At 45.6% G+C, this 18,997-nt stretch overlaps 1 protein-coding gene across 5 annotated transcripts in view; it reads left to right on the forward strand.

The window, feature by feature from the left end:
* Nucleotides 1-17,139, forward strand: part of LOC144125151 (excitatory amino acid transporter 2-like) — an 86,718-nt gene extending 69,579 nt beyond the window's left edge. For 4 of the 5 annotated variants that reach the window (XM_077658277.1, XM_077658276.1, XM_077658278.1 and 1 more), the window contains exons 2-10: nucleotides 1,977-2,247; nucleotides 2,978-3,188; nucleotides 5,697-5,739; nucleotides 7,181-7,283; nucleotides 10,631-10,757; nucleotides 11,287-11,520; nucleotides 12,957-13,151; nucleotides 14,098-14,232; nucleotides 14,847-17,139. In XM_077658277.1, the coding sequence (XP_077514403.1) occupies nucleotides 1,986-2,247; nucleotides 2,978-3,188; nucleotides 5,697-5,739; nucleotides 7,181-7,283; nucleotides 10,631-10,757; nucleotides 11,287-11,520; nucleotides 12,957-13,151; nucleotides 14,098-14,232; nucleotides 14,847-15,006 (1,470 nt within the window). In that variant the 5' untranslated portion in view covers nucleotides 1,977-1,985 and the 3' untranslated portion in view covers nucleotides 15,007-17,139. Of the gene's footprint in view, nucleotides 1-1,410; nucleotides 1,723-1,976; nucleotides 2,248-2,977; nucleotides 3,189-5,696; nucleotides 5,740-7,180; nucleotides 7,284-10,630; nucleotides 10,758-11,286; nucleotides 11,521-12,956; nucleotides 13,152-14,097; nucleotides 14,233-14,846 lie in introns of those variants that run through there. The other variant, XM_077658274.1, reaches the window with a different exon arrangement.
* The last annotated feature ends 1,858 nt before the right edge of the window (nucleotides 17,140-18,997 follow it).

An 18,997-nucleotide genomic window follows, 5' to 3' on the forward strand; every position in this document is an offset into this window, starting at 1 on the left:
ATTTCCTCACAGCATTTGAAAAACATTTTGAATATTATACGCCAAGAGAACAACTAGTTAAAAACAAATAGCACGAGCTTGTCACGTACAATTATGTACTAATAAATAAATAAATGAGTACGCAGACTTTGTTCCTTATTACTGTGCTCACAACTGTACAAAATTGTGGCATGTTAGTTTCATGTTCGCACCTAGCTTCTTGCTGTCGCTTCTTGCAGACGGTAGCTGTTGCTGCAATTTATGCCGTTTACTAAATAACAGATGCTCACGTTTCGAAATCATTTATGCTGCGGAAGGTCCCGCTTTTGCTATAATGTCCCAGCTAACACCACCGCAAGTTTCGTGCTGTTTCTTAACTCCCGCGTCCTTTGATCCATTTTATTGTTCGGGTGCCGCTTGGAGGTGCACTATGCGTCCTTCACACCCCACCGTTTTGTTTCTGTGCATGCTAATACAGGTCAAATGTCTCGTCGGTCGAGGTCGCTCCAACAAGAGCCGCATAATAATATATGAGAAAAGGCTTACGGAGACAAAACATCCGGTTCCGGTGCGGGGGCGGCCAAGTAAAGAGGGAAGAGGGTGCAACAGAGGAGAGGAGATATAGGGAGCAGATAGAAATAGCGTTGAAAGTTGAAAACTTCACACAATAGCGCAGAACTTAAAAAAAATGGCACGATTCCGACGGGGACGCTCAAATGTGCAAAGCACATTGGCCCCCGTATAATGAGAAGACTGTCTGTAGGCACTATACAAGTGTGCTTAGAACTTACACATGTGTAAGCGCTATACTTGCGAGCGTAAGTTTACACGCGCCTTACCATCCACGTAACGCAATGTTAGGAGCATACTTATTAAAATACACGAATGTTTCCTTAACGTACAGAGTTGTGTGCTATCCCAGTCGCTCTCTTCACCATGTTCTTGCATCTTTTGAGTAAGATACAGCATATTTAGATATTGTGCTGGCACTGACATTTGCATAAATGCTGTCCGCCAATATTTCCTTTCTTTTTCTCTGCCTTTTTTTGTTCTCTTGATGTCGTTTCTTGCAGCGGCGTTTAGGTGTCCACTCGCAGCGGCGTTTAGGTGCACATTTTCTTTCTTCGAAGTTTTCTCTTTAATGATATGCAAAGCGACAGCACTTAACTGAATCAAAACCTGGACAGTTCTGTAGCTTCCTTGCTGCTGTCCATCTTTTTCGAGCATCTATCGTAGCTAGTGAGCAAGCCTCCTACACACCTCTCTCAGTAACTAACTGGTGCGCGCCCATTTAGTGAATTTTTTTATCGTTACTACCGCTTTCCCTTCCGTTCTTGGCCTTGTTCACTTCGCGGCCAACATTTCGAGCATCGTTTCCTTTACGAGCTTCACACTTGTAGCCTTTCGCCTTCCTTCGATCAACACTGGCTTTATGCAGCCTCTCGTATGGCTTCCCGCGCTTCTCGCTACGCCACCGCCTGGTCTCCTCCTCCAGCTCCTGCCGGTCGAGTTTCTTGCCTGGTTTCACGTTACTCCTGTCGCGGTCTCGCTTCCGCTCTACGCCATGGAAGTTTCCGCTCCGAGTCTCCAGTGCGTTCCTTGCTTCCCTGTTTAGCGCGCATATACGGGCGGCCAGATAGCCAAGGGCGCAACTCCGCTGGGCTGCGCCGACACCCAGCACCGGCGTCGAGATTGGTGAATCCTTCGTGGGAAGACGGAGGCAGTGCAACACTCTCGCAGGAGGTGGAATTTCCCTTTTATATAGAAATTTAGTGACCTTTTCACTCACTAGATGGACCCACGCAGTAAACCTCTCAGGTACGGAGTGGCTGTATACACACTGTCTCCCCCGCCCCTCTAAGTTCATTTAGCCATGGTCAGGCTTGTAGAGGGATTACGGGCGCATGCATACGTGGTTCGAAAAGCACAGCCCAACCTCTCCATCGCACTGCGTCAGCGCTAAAATTTACTCCTCGCACTTTTCGCTGTGGTTGCAGAACGGAAAGATGAAGCTGGAGGAGTCCAAGGTGGCCGCCATGGAAGTGCGGGCCCAGTCCCTGAGGGCCAAGCTGCGCAAGTTCGCCAAGGAGCACTTCTTCCTGCTCTTCACGCTTGGCGGCGTCGTGGCCGGCGTGGTGCTCGGCCTGGGCCTCCGGCAGGCAAGCCCCAGCGAGTCCACCATCATGCTGCTCGGCATGCCCGGCGAAGTGTTCATGCGCTGCCTGCGCATGCTCGTACTGCCCATGATGATCGCCAGCATCATTACAGGTGAGAAAAGAATCGACACCTCCTTACTGTTTATTTATTTATTAAATATGTGTTAATTATTTGTTTATTAGTGTGTTTGCTTTATATGTTTATTTACTGCAGAGCATAGGCCATCGAGGCACCTAATTTCACCGCGCATTAGAACTAGAAATGATGAACGAAGACACTGTTCAGGTACCCTCCATTTTAAAAGTTTCTGAACCACCGGGTTTGAAACCTGGCCCGTGAAGCAGTGCTCCGGTGGCACCCTGGCGCTCAAATGCTCATAAGGGGTGAGGAGGAAAGCTAAGCCTAGGCTTTTGAACGTCGATGGTACTATACGAGTCCCATTGCAAAGCCCAGAAGTAAACTTAGTGTCCTAAGACTTCTGGGGAAAACAAGTATGCTTGCAACTCCCAGTCTCACGCCCCCCCTAACGGCCTATTTTTATTTCTTCCTACTCGATCACCACAAAGCATTCATCTTTGTTTGTCGCAAAATTTTTCTCTTGTGTATTATTTCCTACAATCCTACTTGTTGCGAGAAGTTTGTGCTTGAATGCCTCATGTTTATCTTTTACTTCAACTGAGCACTACAACCGACCTTCCAACCTTGTATCGCACAAGAGAATGTCTTTGTTAGTGACTTGCTCACCAGACAAATCCATATTTTGGTGAACATTGGCCTCGTTTGTTTAAGTCTCTCGATAAAGTTATGTCCGTAAGCTCTCGACCTGGCTTATACCTGGCAGGCAGCGCCAACCTGAGCGGGAAGGCAAAGGGCAAGATGGCCCTGCTGACATTTGCCATCTTCATCGGCACCAGCTTCGTGTCGGCGCTCATCGGCCTCTCGTTCGTCACCATAATTCATCCCGGAAGCCCCGAACTCAAGTCAGAATTGGACGCTCAAGACGAAGTCAAGGGCAGTGCCCAGCTGCTGGACACTTTTCTGGACCTTGTCAGGCGAGTGCAAATCCTGTCCTACCCTGTCAATGCATGTGCCACTTAGCTTAGACTGAAGATTTCTTTGCTCTCCATTTTATTATCTCTTGTCGCTTCCAGAACGGAGTAGTCTAAAAAGACGAGAAAATTTTGCGCAACAGCCAAGATTTTCATTAACGTTCACAAATTCTTACGCCGGACCTCACTTTTTGCGACTCCAAGTATTTGCAGGAGTAGATTTCGTTCTTGTATACAAGGGATATAAGATCTTTTTTTTCTGTAGCGGGTAAGTCGGAGAATGATATACTTTCTTGCAATAGACGAGTAATAAAGAAACACTGGTCATATAATCCTAATAAGAACTTAGAAGGGTGAATCACAACTGCCAGAAAAGTATCGATGAGAACAGGCCCCAGAACAGTCTTCGGTAGCACACTGCTTTGGCGTAGGAAGAACGCAGGGAAAGGAAACGAAAAGAATAATCACGAGGCGCCCTGCATTTCAGCTTCTGGAGCTGTTTCGAAACAACCCCCCAGTACTAACACCCCACTGAGGTGATAAGGCTTACTCCTTAGCTCTAGCCTTCCCTTTTATCAATGCCTGTCATATCACCTAAAAATGGCAAATCAAACTATTTCTTGCCTCCTTCCTTCTGCCCTTTCCGCTCATCACCTCCATGGTGACCGGTGAAAAAGGCATCCACACAGATAATGTAACAGGCATTCACAATACAGGAGGCATTGCCTCGTCTTCTGATAACGTTCCTACACTCTAAACAGAAGGAGTAAAAATGGAGTAAAATCTCCTCTAAAGCACTTCCTTTTCTTATAATAGAGTGTGCTCCCTTTTATATAATGGAGTGTGTTAGAAAACAGCCTACTTTTTACCCCCATACAGCTGCTTTCATGTTTAGTGTATACGGGAGGAAAAGCGCCGATTCACTTCGTGCCTAATATTAGAGCCCTAGACTGCTAGCTCTTTCAGTCTTAATAGATTGCGCATCACTGTTGAATAGCCGGCACGTTGCTATTATGAACAAAAGCCAGGCGAAGATGTCACATCTCGGTTTTCTGATTAAAACAGGCGTTTCGATTAGGAACTGCTTGCGTTTTTAAAGCAGTCACTACCGGTACATCTTTACAAAAAAAAAATATGAAAATTCACTGGTTCCTTCTCCGCCGCCTGAGACGGAGCAGGGAGAGCAGAACTTTGGGCGAGAGCCTATATTTCAGTGCTCGATATGCGCCTTGAGTTGTGCAAGATGCGTTTAACTCCCACGTTCAACATATCTCTCGATGCTTAGTACATTTATTCCGAGGTCAAAATGCAATGAAGACGGCTAAGAAGTAACGCAAATAAATTTTCAGCGCCTTAAAGTAGTTCTGGCATGCCTTCTGTGCGGAACAAGTTCCTTTTTAAATTTGTGGGGAAACTTGCGCACGTAATTATCTTCACAATAAAGGATAAGAAGTTGCCGCTATGTTAACATATCCGCATACGCATTACTGAGGCTGTGCAGCCGTGTCTAGTATCTTTAGCGCTGATTTTAACGCGACAGGGTTAAGGGTCCCGTTCAGGAGTAAGCCCGGCGTCGTCGGCGTGTCGAGAAAAGCAGGCGGCCCACCGCCACCTAAGTCACGTGACCTGGTGACGCCATCACAACCTGCTCATCGTAGCAGGTGGTAACCTTCCCATCGGAGTGTGAGCAAACTTCCCACCGTGGCAGGTGGCAGTTGAATTAGTAATTGGTCGCGAGAGTTTGCTCTTCCAGAACAGCCTGAATCTCACAGACCACACCGGTGGCTTCGTTTTAAACAGCCACCTGCAGGGGCAGTGGAGCATCGGTTAACCGCTGCGCCACTGCGCCAGGAGGGGTATGAGTACTCCCTGCGATCTATGAATGTAAAGTAGTGAATGACCATGCATGCGCATCTGGGCCGAGCATAGGCCACATAGGAGTACTTGCGCTGGAGGGATCTCTAATTCTGTCGCATTGTAATCTTAAGGGTAGCTTAAGCGTTGTGTGATGGTGGAAGAAGGAACGAAAGAAAGAAAGAACAGTGTCCGTGTCTGTGATGTGTTACGCAAAGAGGACACCAGGCCGCTGAAGAGGCCCATTAACGCTGTCGCATCATGCCCTTTAGGCGGAGCTGAAGTGTATCCTCCAGTTTCAGTTCGATAGTTTTTACTGCACTTTTTTGAAATCACCACTTTAGTGCCCATCTACTCCTCCGAATTTGTTACAAATTAGATTATGCTTTCGAACGCGAAGAGGCTGCGCGGTAGAGTTTCCCTTTTCTTCTTACAAATGTTGCAACAGCTGTTACTGACTCCACAATCTTGGCTGGGGAAAACTGTCGTTATAGCTGTTCGATGAGAATACTTGCATTTGTTCAAAACGCAGTGTAGCCTTTTCTTAACGCTGATGCAACACTGCCTGACTACCACTTATCTCGTGGTTGATTCTTCTTTACGGAATGGCTTGAGCGTGCTAACTAACATTGGCCCCTTGCCGCTGCCTTTTTCCAGAAATGCGTTTCCCGAAAACCTCGTAGAAGCCTGCGTTGAGCAGGTGAATATTTGATGCTTCATTGATCTGTTTAATTGCGCGAGTACATGCGCCCTTTTGCCAGCAGCTTAAATTATTGCTGGCAAGTGTCCCTAGGAAAAACGATTGCTATTACTGTGTGTACTCCTTGATTGAAATGAATCGGTGCCCGTGGTACGATATGTGTTCAAAGCAGTGTCTAGCTAAATGTCTTCGCACAAATGTCATTTCGAGACATAATATTTGCTTTTGTTTTGTTTTTTACCTCTGTACTGAAACTGCAGAGAACACAATTAAGACAAATATCAACTGCAGTGGCTTCTGTTTTGCTGAGCCAGATTTTGAAAGTGACGTTTTGTCCACTGCATCTAATCGTTCGCGGCGACTTAAAACACTCCAGAAAAAAACAAATACTTTGAAAGGCGTTTCATCTTTTCTGCTTCTTTTTATTTCTGTGAATTGATAAACGTTCTTTTAAAGCTCGAAATACTTAGCCTTTAACGAAAATATGTAGTATCAGCAAGGACTGAAACGCGCGAGCAAGACAATTGATCCAACAACAGCAAAACAATATGCTCTTAGCTAGGGAAAGCTCAATACCAGTTCAGGTTACGTAACCTTCGAAGGCGCTATTACTCTTATTCAGAACTGTTAATCAACCTCGCTTGTATTTCCTCTTCAGGAACTAATATCTTGGTATATTTGTGTGTCCACCTCAGTTTTCACGTTCGCGTTTCATTCATTGCTGATAGTACGTAAATAAAAATGTGGACGTACAAAGGCATGGAAGGCGTGTAACTGCCAGTCACCGTTCCATTGCATTTTGCGTTTAGTTATCCAACTTATAACTTATCGCTGATAATAAAAACAGAATGTCAGTACGTTGTACCGGCTCTACGAAGGCCGTAATACAAACGTCTGAGAATAAACACTGGTATAATGAATGCCCTCTTCACGGGGATCCGTAACCATAATGCAGTTCACCAGAACTTGTGTTCTTAAGTTAGTAACAAAGCATCTTCGAAAGTGTTCCTTAAAGTTCATAGAAAGCGTTCTTGGAAGATATATGCTTTAAGTCAAAATATTGACTTTACAGTGTCAACTCCACCTCTGCGCCTACGACTTGCCCCGGTGTGAAAATGAATCATTAGTGTACGAGAGGTACATTGAATACTAATGTCGCTTTTTCTTGAAGCGAAAATGCTTCAAATAGTTTATGGTGAGATTTAATATGAGAGGTTGTTTCACAAACAAACCGCTACTGAATGAAATCAAAGCTTTCTTAAAAACGTAGGGCGATAAAGGTCGCCACTTTCTTTCATTTGGCTGGTTTCTCTCCTAAAACGCAAACAGGAGTAGTTTAACGACAAAACGCGTAGCCAAGTTCAATTCGTTTTATATATTTTTGCGCGGACATTGAGCAAGCTTTTGACCTGTGCCATTCATGCCTCTTTCATCATCCCAGGGTTACACATCGTACGAGAAAAAGAACGTCTCGATCAGAGGGGAAGCCGCCAAGGAAATCTCGAAAAGAGGCTGGTCACGAAGAGCCGGCACCAACTCGTTGGGTGAGGAAGCGTTCGATATTTTGTGTTTCATTCGTGAAACGGTGCTCTGATCAATTCTACAGTCAACACTTTCACGATTCTAAATCAAACCCCTTGTCATCCTTCATGGTTTCGGGAGCACCACAGCAGCTTTCGCTACATCACTAAACGTTAACCAATTGGTCGGTTTTTCAGTACGACGGAAGAGTACGCGATCAACAATTGTGTAAAAAATATTTTTTATTTAAAAAAAAAAGATCCGCTGAATGACGCTGGCGGGAAGGGATGGGAGGGCACAACCATTTTTAATGGCCGCTATCTTGAATTCGAGAAACCGAAACTTTGCCGCCATTACGTCTCCTGACGTCATACTCACATAGTTCCACCTCTATCCACCATATTTGACCGTGACGTCATTACCACCTGGTATTTAATAAACCGAAACTATGCCATCATTTCGTCCCCTGTCGTCATACTCTCATAGTTCCACCTCTGTCCACCATATTTGACCATGACATCATCATTAGCACGCGGCAGGTGGTTGTTCCTACAATGCTATTGTAGATGGCGCTACAAGTCTCAATGCGAGATGCGCTGTTTTCTATTTGCTGCCACAGATGGCGCTGTGATCTCAGCTACAAAATGTTTCCCGAAAACAAAGGAGGTTGGAGGACAATCTATTTTCATTGACACAGTGTATAGAAATTGCGGAAAAGGAACATAGGCCCTTATGGCTAGCATTTCTGGATATTAGGGGAGCCTATGACAACGTTACTCAGGAGCATTTGTGGGTCATACTGGGCGCATTAGATGTGGAAAATGGAGTAATTAATCTTTTAAAAGATATATATAGAGGTAACAGAGTGCTCATAAAATGGGAAAAAATGTATCAGGGCCTGTAGAGATACAGCGGGGGCTTAGACAAGGATGTCCTCTGTCCCCTTTGTTGTTCATGTTGTACCTGCAAGGGTTGGAGGCCAAGCTAGAGGGGAGCTGACTAGGCTTCAACCTATCTTTTTTCAAGCAAGGGGAATTTATTAAACAGACATTACCGGGACTAATATACGCGGACGATATAGTGATAATGGCTGACAACAATGAAGACCTGCAGAAGTTGTTAGACATATGCAGTACAGAAAGAGATAGATTAGGCTTCAAGTATAGTAAGGAAAAATCTGCAGTCATGATATTTAATGAAGAGGGTGGCGAGCATAGAATACAGGAGTTCGCGCTAAAAGTAGTGAATGAGTACAAGTATCTTGGTGTGGATAAATAACAGTGCTGAGTATCTGACAGAGCATGAAAAATATGTAATGAATAAAGCTAGTAGGAATGCAGCTGTCATGAAAAATAGGGCACTGTGGAATTACAATAGGTATGAGGTGGTAAGAGGGATCTGGAAAGAGGTGATGGTCCCTAGCCTGACCTTCGGTAATGCGGTCCTGTGTACGAGGCCAGATGTTCAAGCAAGGCTAGAAATTAAACAATGGGGAGTAGGGAGGTTAGCTTTGGGAGCACATGGCAATACACCAAATCAGGGAGTACAGGGTGATATGGGATGGGCGTCTTTCGAGAGCAGAGAGGCTAGCAGTAAGACAGCATTTGAGGAACGATTGAGAAAGATGGTGGAAAAGCAGTGGGCTAGAAAAGTTTTCAGATACCTGTATATAAAAAATGTTGACACGAAATGGAGAAAGCGAACTAGAAAATTGATAAGCAAATATCTGGACAGCAGTAAGGGGGCAAATCAGCAATTATCGGTTAAGAAAAAGGTTAAAGAAACAGAGAGAGCTCTGTGGAAAAAAGGGATGCTGACGAAATCGGCACTGGGAACATACCGGACCTTTAAACAGGAAATTGTCAAAGAAAATATCTTTGATAATTGTAGGGGAAGCTCTTTGTTGTTTGAGGCCAGGAATGGAGTTTTGCGGATTAAGACGTATAGAGTCAGGTACCACGAGATAGACACGCTGTGCGCTGCGTGCGGAGAGGAGGGGGAAACGGCTGAACACTTGATACTTTTCTGTAAAGGGCTTCACCCTGAAGTGGAAAGCAGCGGGGCTGATTTGTCCAAGGCATTGGGTTTAACGACAGTTAAGGAAAGTAGATTTTAAGCGGGTAGAAGTAACCAAGCGAACGTTTTCTGATTGGTGGCTAAAATCAAGACAAGAGTAAAATTTCACAAGACATGGCTAGGTGGCTTGAACCACCGCCCGATTTAAAGGGTTCAGCCGTATCCATCCATCCATCCATCCATCCATCCATCCATCCATCCATCCATCCATCCATCCATCCATCCATCCATCCATCCATCCATCCATCCATCCATCCATCCATCCATCCATCCATCCATCCATCCATCCATCCATCCATCCATCCATCCATCCATCCATCCATCCATCCATCCATCCATCCATCCATCCATCCATCCATCCATCCATCCATCCATCCATCCATCCATCCATCCATCCATCCATCCATCCATCCATCCATCCATCCATCCATCCATCCATCCATCCATCCATCCATCCATCCATCCATCCATCCATCCATCCATCCATCCATCCATCCATCCATCCATCCATCCATCCATCCATCCATCCATCCATCCATCCATCCATCCATCCATCCATCCATCCATCCATCCATCCATCCATCCATCCATCCATCCATCCATCCATCCATCCATCCATCCATCCATCCATCCATCCATCCATCCATCCATCCATCCATCCATCCATCCATCCATCCATCCATCCATCCATCCATCCATCCATCCATCCATCCATCCATCCATCCATCCATCCATCCATCCATCCATCCATCCATCCATCCATCCATCCATCCATCCATCCATCCATCCATCCATCCATCCATCCATCCATCCATGCATCCATCCATCCATGCATCCATGCATCCATGCATCCATCCATCCATCCATCCATCCGTCCGTCCGTCCGTCCGTCCGTCCGTCCGTCCGTCCGTCCGTCCGTCCGTCCGTCCGTCCGTCCGTCCGTCCATCCATCCATCCATCCATCCATCCATCCATCCATCCATCCATCCATCGGTAGCAGACCCCACGAAATCCCGAAACGTGATGAGTAAGAGCTAACACTCTTAAAAGTAGTCTATGTAACGAAAGTTGTGAAAAAGACCCTTTATCGACTGCACAGCTTCACCAAACACGTGTTTCCGTCTTTTGATGTGCCCTTCACCGAAATAATCCGCTAACAATGCTGAAAAACAAAGCGCAGTGGCAGCTTGTGCTTTTGCGTAGTTACACGCTTGCATCTAGCGGGCACGTCGTGTCTGGTGTTCTTCAACAGTGTGAAGGCTCAAAGTAGGTTTCGTTTTTTTCAACTTTCCAGGTTTGATCGTGTTCTGCGTAGTCTTTGGCGGCGCATTGGGCACACTTGGCCAACCCGTCGAAATCCTGAAGCAGTTCTTCGCTGCACTGGACATTGTCATAATGAAGATTGTCTTCCTGGTCATGTGGTACGGTCATGCGCCAACACTTCTGTCTTTATTCACGAAGATAACGAAAACTGAACGTAACTCCGCCGTAAAACGATTTATGAAAAACAAAATGCTAAGTCAAAAAAATTATTGCGTCAAACTTTTCAACATCAGTGGAACAAAGCTGTGAGAATAAATACTCCGACATAAAAAAATACTGTAGTGAAGGTATGACAGGCTTTAAATATGCGTAGTTTGAAGACATTTTAGCCTTCTGCGACCTTCACTGACCTGAAGATTGCGACAGGCGATTAGAGGTTCCGCGAAAGAGATTAATGATCCAGGAAAAAGAAGGGAGAGTAGCCATGAAAGTGATTAATGATCTTTCTACAAGTCTGACCTTTTTTTTCATCGTAGAATGTTTTTAGTGAACATTCTCGACGGCAGACAGCATATCGGCTTGTAGCTTCTTAGAGCGACTAGACTAACTTTCAGCAGCCATGGAATATCATGTCCCTACTATATGCCTTGTTCACTTAAGCACAGCTACACCTATCTCTCCTCGCAGGATGACGCCCGTGGGTGTGATGAGCCTTCTCTGTGCTCGCATACTGTCCGTGGGCAGCATTGTGGCGCTGTTCCACCAGATGGCGCTACTCGTCGCCACAGTGCTTTCCGGTCTGGCCGTCGAACTGTTCGTGGTCGAGTGCCTGCTGTACTTTCTCGTCACGCGGAAGAACCCTTTCCGCTTCCTCGGAGAGCTGGCCTACGTGGGACTCTGTGCTTTCGTCACAGCAGCCAGGTATATGAGCGCTAAGCACTGTGAACGGGCAGTGCGATGGTAGTGGCAACCTGCGCCCGTGTTCCAGGAGTTTTCGCTAAGTGGACACGTTCGAGTAAACACGACTTGAACTGGACACGTCCTCTTCCACCAAAAACAGGAAATAGGCAACCGCCGTCTCATGTCTCGTTAATTTCGTAGGAGCTCCTACCCTATTACACAGCCGTCTGGCTGTGACTGGAGAAACTGTGGCGCAACGACGACAACACAAGAAAGAAAAGGACATCACATGCGCATGTGATGTCCTTTGCTTTCTTGCGTTGTCGTGGTTGCGCCGCAGCGATTTTAGTCATGCACCAAATCGCCCCACAGGTCGTCAGTCTGGTTCTGCTTTGGAACACTTTTAACAAATATCTAGTATTATTAGCCCAAGTTTCGTCGTTTCCAATTTTACACTGAGTTCATTGATGCAACGGCAAGTGCAGTCTCAGACGAGATGAGGCAAAAACAAAAACTGATCAGATGTCATCACGCAGACGTCACCTCCTCACCTCGTCATTTGAGGACCGAAGCGGACCGGAACACTCAGTGTACTTAAGGGCTCTGGTTGTCGCGAGTCCTCAAAACTGGATTTATGAACATTTGCCCTGAATATTTCTCGCTAGTTCGTATTGGCCGCGGCGAAGTTTATTTTGGAAACCAGCAGTGCCTTGAAGGACAGCCCATTAGGTTATGAGAGACTAGTAGACCGTCTCAGTGAGCCAAAATTGATTGTGAGCTGCCCGGAGTACTCTCACTTTAATGTGCAGACAGGCCGCGATGAAACGCGAACACCGCCTTTGAACAAAACAAAATATTTTACCTGCGTGCTTTCAGCTGCAGCATGCAGCTAGCTTGATTCATCTTTCAGGGTAAAGGATCTACCGAAGTACACATTTATAAACCCTTTCTAAATTAATGTCTCGCTGCAAAGTAGAAATGAACGCTATATGTGTGTTCGCGTTTCATTCCCGCCTGACTGGACATCAGAAAACGAACGCAGTTTCCTGCACTGAAGAACAACACATCAGTAAAAGGACAACAGAAAAATAATGCTGCTGAGCTCAGAACCTCGCTGGGTCGTTTTCGGTTTTATTATACTACCCGCATCAAGAATTTACTAACACTTACACGGAGGAAGCTGCCGTGTTCATTTGATACGTTCACTACATACACCAGAGTGCTTGCCCAAGCCGTTTGTGCTCCAAAGGGAGGCGTTCCCAAGAAGGGCTTTCTTGGTAGAACGCACGCGGACGTTATTTCCGACCCGATATGATGTCCATGGTGGAGGTGATTTTGTGTCCTAATAGGGGAACATAACGACACCCACATGCTTATTTTTAGCGCTGTACGTTAGGGCACCGACTGAAGAAGACAGAGGAGATGCGCGGGCACTGAAGTGCGTTTTTCCTCCCCAGTGCCCCCGTGATGCCCCTGACGCTGAAGTGCCTCGAGGAGAACTGCGGCCTGGACAAGCGGGTCACGCGGTTCGTGGTGCCCGTCGGCGTCACGATCAACATGAACGGCACGGCGCTCTTCATCACGGTGTGCAGCGTCTTCATCGCGCAGCTCAACGACATCGCCATCACGTCGGGGGACTACTTCGCCGTCTTGTAAGCCACACGCGCCAAGCACCCGCCACACTCTTAACCTTTCGCCAATAAGCACGAAGGGGGGGGGGGGGGGGGGGGGGAGCTTATCTATGAGCAACAGTAATAAGCTGGGGTAAGACCGGATAATAAACCAGAAATTCACAGGGAAACCTGATTACATTATGTGTTGGCAACGTGATAGCATTAGCAGCTGCTGATGCCTTTAGCGGAAGTTACGTCATTTCCGGTCTGGTGACGTCGCTTACATTCAGCTAATGGGGTTTATTCGGTCTCCAGCCAGTGGGTGAATTTTATGACCTACGATTCACATCGGCCCCATGAGACTCATTATTGTATGAACAAAAGGCACCGTAAAGGGATCGCTGCAGTACGATATTAGACAGCGCTCAGATGGGCGAAATGGGGGCGGGGGCGGGGAGGCTGTTCATTGTTTGTTTCTGGAAAACCCGTAGGAGAGAGCGGCAGTCTGCGACGGCATACAGCAGTATATACAAACAGGTGACGGTTTATAAACATCTACAAAGAATAAATTATTACGGCATCCGCAACGCGTCAACAGGTTGTTCTGCGCTAAACTAAGAGTGGCCTTGAAAACGATCGGTACATGAAGACTTGTATAGCTAGAAGCTGCAACGATGCCCCTTAAAATTGCAGTAACTAGTAAAATGCTTGTGAAGACTAGTTCTTTGAGCGACGACTTTCTTGTAAACATAAAAGCAGGGCACCTCAACACGTCATATTGCTACCAAAGTGATTAATGGCACTAACCAAGACTTCACCGTCTAGAACACAGCAGCTATACCTTTCGTGCCCGCAAAGAGAGAGGATAATCGATCTATTTTGCCTATTGCAGTCCATCACTGATGATGTTTTTATATGTTTCCAGCACCGCACATTTATCGATCGTCGCTCTAATGCCGCATTACCGTCCTATTCCTCAACGCAGAATAACAGCAACAGCAGTGAGCGTGGCAGCAACTTCGGTTCCCAGCGCAGCCCTCTTCTTGATGGTGATGACCCTCTCGGTGATTGGTGCGCCAGTTAGTGACGTCAGCCTCCTCTTCACGGTCGAGTGGCTCCTGTGAGTATTTCGCCTTTCTTCGTCAAAGACAAATAGCCTTTAAGCGAAAGGCTGCTGATGGTGGCGACGCATCCGGGTGGTCTGTTTCGTTTCTGTAACCCTTGGACCATATAGAGTTGTGATGGCGGAAGATATGAAGCGCACTGCACTACGCTGGTTAATAAGTGTCTTGTAGATGATGCAACAATGCAAGAGGCGGGACAGATGAGAAAACTTTGCGCCACGCGAAAAAAAAAAACAGTAAAGCATGTCATGTTTTCACAAAGTGCTCTATCACGGTAACGTTACTGCAGTTCTCATCGCACATCATATTCATTGTTTTAATACATATTACATGAAGAAAAACTGAGATAAAGGGTGTTTATCGCCAACAAGGTCTGTAAATATGATGACCACAAATGTTTGCAGCCTACTGCAGTCATTATCCGCTATTTTGTTCAGAGGTAGAGCACCGTTTCAGCAGCTGGAAAGGTGGCCGAATATTGCGTGGGACACAACCCTGAAGTCTGAAAAGTCTCTGAATAAGAGTTAACAATGAGTGGCGATGTTTCGTGTAACCATTCCGCTCGGCTTTGAAAGATTCACGGACACGTGTTGCACTTGCTTCCGCGCAGTGACCGGGCTAGGACGACCAACAACTGCCTGGGCGACTGCTTCACGAGCGCACTAGTGGACCACATCTGCTTCCGGAGGAAACCCTCCGAACTCAACGAAGTCGTCATCGTCGTCACCGAAGATGGCGCGGCCGAGAAACTACGAGACACGACATTGTGATCAGCAGCCCGAATGCAGCGACAAGGCTGCACTGTTGACCAGCTGCAAGCGAAGGCCAACAGTTGTCTCAAGCCGGAGCGAATGAGAAAAAAAAGGGCGCACCTGAGACTACGATCTCTAGAGCGCTTACTGAACGGCATTTACGCTCCCACCACAACCGAACCGCGCCGTCGTTGTGCATGAAAGCTTCAGCTTATTTTGAAGCATGCACCGGGACGGAGCGTACTAGTCTTTCCATTTATATCTCACACGAGTTACAGTGTACGGTACGTTTTTAAATCAGTGCGCCTTAAGAGGAGGCATCCACCAATCTCTTGCTATACAAATGCTAGCTTCGCCACGCACACTAGTGCTTTTCATTTGTCAGTGGTTTTACAGCTGCCATAAGAAAGAAGAGAAAATTTATTTTCGTGCATCTCGGCTTAAGCCGATGCTGAAAATTCCAATCTGAGAGCAAAAGCCGGTCACTGACGATAAAGACCTGGCACGTTACAAAAAGAAGGTTCCGGTCAACATCGCAGTACACCAGCATTGTGTAGGAAGTCCTATCCTTTTGCGGAAAAACACATTCCTAGAGAGACCCCGTTGTCATTTAGAATGTATTAGAGGAATCATTTGTTCCCATTTGAACAAGTCCATTTTATTGATCACATTCCTAGAAACCTTAAGCTTACACGTAGTTTTCGGTCATGAAGTTTTTCTGTACACCCTTGCACAGTTCCCCGGATGAAGTTCTCATGGTTTGCGTCCAGTGAAGATGCCTGTTTCGAGATTCGTGCATCGCACCACTTGAGTTCTAGACACGCATGCGTCTATTGCTCCGCACTGTCGAACATGACCGCTGCCTCTATGCACTCTTTGAAAAAGTTCATATGTAAATCAACGCAAAACAATTTCCTCACAAAATGTTCATAGAGCGGTGTAAACCACTGCACTAGGTGGAACTTTAGCTTGAGAAAAGAAAAAGAAAAGCAGATTTCTGTGTGACTGTATGATCTTGCATATGGCCCTCTAATATCCCCGGCATAGCATACAGTATACGGATAGTATAAATGTCCATACGTGTCGTTTCTGCTCTAAAAAAATTAATTCCTCACATTATTATGCATATCTAATTTGCCGACATATTACTTAAAGCATAGTCATGCGGTAAATGCGGAAGTCATAATGAGATGCTGCATACTTCGAAGATTAATTATTCCGGCAAGACAACCTAACATTTCAACGATTGTACGAAGCCATCAGCAGCAACTGATGGTATAGTTCTGAATTTGGTTATTGATTATTGTATGCAGTTGGTTATGTGTGGACATTTTTATCGTTTGTAGATGCCCCTAAATTACACTCATCTGCAAGTTTAACTTCGCAGTGTTATTTCTTTTCTCAGTTAATGTATACATCTTTTTTTTTTCACAGGGCAGTAAGAAGTTAAGCTCCGAACTTTTAACTAACGTTTACATTGCTTGATCATTAGGTGGTAAAGAAGAGACGTCAACTTTCATGTCACGCATAGATAGCTGTTTCTCTTCAGAAAGCCTGTCGGCTTTCTTTACACCCTATATATGACAAAAAAACAGCGTCACAACCAAGTTCTTATTGCCTTCAGAGTAAAACTAAATCAAGAATATAATCGCTTGTTAATCAAGTTACCGAAAAGGCTAATGGTGCGGAGATGTGCTACTAAAGTGTGTGACAATTTTTTTTAAGGGTTGCGTTTTCTGTACTCCGTCTAACGCCAGCTATTCTCCTTTTTTTTTTCCAGTTAAACGCAGTGGCCCGTACATCGCTGATTTGCGCTAAGTTTCGGAAATGCTGCTCACGCACAGAATAATGCCAAAAGGGTCACAACATGCACAGCACAGAACATCAACCAGAAATTTCGCGCAAGGCATTGGTTTGTAACGTGATGTCATCCCTGCATTTATTTGTGGTATCAAACTATTCTAGAAATGTGCCAAATCTCTGGGTTTTCAAGAACCTGTTTACATCGACCCACAGGATGCCTCGTCTTTATGCATCTCTTCTGTCTGTCCTACACAAAGATAAAATATGTGAGCGCTGGTATACAGTTTAAGAAGTGTCCCGCACAATAAACAACCAACTGGCCCCACGCGTGGAAGCCAGGAAAGCATATATGTGGTGTTTCTTTCATTCAATTTGCTTCGTCAGATGTTCATGAAGACGCACGGCTGTTTTCAAAAGGAAATTAATCTTGATGCTGTTCAATGTTAAGGCGCAAGATTAAAAATAAATAGAACAATGCATAAAAGCTGTCATGCTACTGTACACCCACTGGCACACGCACACGTGTTCATTGTTGTCATATTCGTACAGAAACATCGCCACTAGGCAGTAACACGAGGTAGCGAAGATCGTAAAGTGCAAATCTGAGCCCGCTAACAAAAAAATCATTTATTAACGTATAATTTCCATTGTCCTATGGCAGCCGCCCTATGCTCTGCCAATTAGTAGCCTCATCTCTTCGCCTAACTTTCTCACGTCCTTGGCTCCATTCCCTTCTAGCTACATTCCCTTCTAGGGCAACCCTCAGTTACCCTAAAGGCCAGCGGTTATCTGCTCTCTGACTTACGCGCCTTTCAAAGACAGTTTCCTATTCTTGGTTTCAGATAGGCCATCACATGCTCCCACATGTTTGCTCATCCACGCTGCTTTATTTCGACCTCTTAATGCTGACTCCACCGATACCCTTCCTGCGCTAGCAGCGATATTCTTTGGCACATATTGGTTTTTTTCTCCATAGCCGCACCGTTTGGCCTCGCACGTGATTACTCATGTAAACGTGCAACGTTTTGCACTAGTAACACAAAGAGCCCGAGCTATGTAAAAAGACTGGAAGGAATAAAACCGTGAAAGACGAAAACATACTGTTGAACACGGCGCTGCACTTTAAGCACAGTAAGACCATATGGCACTAGAAAGAGAATGAAATGTTCTCTAGCGCACTCCATTTTAGGTGCAGGGTATGCTGTCCAACTTCAAGAGTAGATGTCGTTACTGAATGCATGGAATGCTTACTCTTGTCAACGGAGGTATATTCCCACTTCAAAGCATAGTAACTTGATGCAATTAACAATGGGAGGAGGCTTTTTAAACGCGGTGCCAGAGATGTATAGGTTAGCCAATAGAGGACATTAAACCTCGGTTGAAGTCTTCGCACCAGCTACAACTTTACATGGCTTGAAGAAGGAGTTTTCTTCCGTTTCCAACCGTAAGTATTCCGTTTTTTTTTTTAACGCAAAAGCATTAGTATGTCCAATTAGCACAAAAGCCGCCGTCCTTCTCCGTCCATGGCGCTTAATTCCTCAGCGACGTCACCATGCTCTCCCATCACGTTAGCAATAGACACCAAGACAGTGACGTCGAAAACAAAGAAAAATAGATAAAATTTCTTCCGAAGGTGCGGGGAATTGAACCAAGGACTTAAACGTCGCGAGGCGAGCACGCAACGCAACAATAAAGCCGCAAATAAAGGCGAACAGATTATATGCGTTTCCTTTTGACTGTATGCTAATGAGTAGATGTGCCATTAGGAAGGAAGTAAACTTCAATTGACCTCGCAACTGAGCTCACGATGAGACGATGCTTTCGCAATCAACGCACGTAAGCAGTTTTAAGTGCCCTCCGTAATTTTCGTGTTGCAATTGCACCCCGGGGCTTGGACAGCATACCCTGCCCCGTTAAGGGAGTGCGCTATAGGACAGCTTAATTCCTTTTTACTCCTTTCGTGCTTAGAGTGTGCAGGGAGCCCAAGAAAAGCTTAAATCGATGATAAGAGGGCAAACCAGGATTGCATACCTCGTTAGGCTGAATTCATCGCTAGTTGACAGTTTTCAAATAATTTATTATTTTCCTTTTGTTTTCTTCCCTTCATTTGCTTCCCTATGTATTCATCCACGCTGCACCAGTGCTCTGGGCCTTTGGCTGTTGGCGGTCATATAAAAATTAGTTACTAGAAGACGTGCACGAGCTG

Source organism: Amblyomma americanum, chromosome 3 (genome assembly GCF_052857255.1).
Source record: "Amblyomma americanum isolate KBUSLIRL-KWMA chromosome 3, ASM5285725v1, whole genome shotgun sequence".
NCBI classification, from domain to species: domain Eukaryota; kingdom Metazoa; phylum Arthropoda; class Arachnida; order Ixodida; family Ixodidae; genus Amblyomma; species Amblyomma americanum.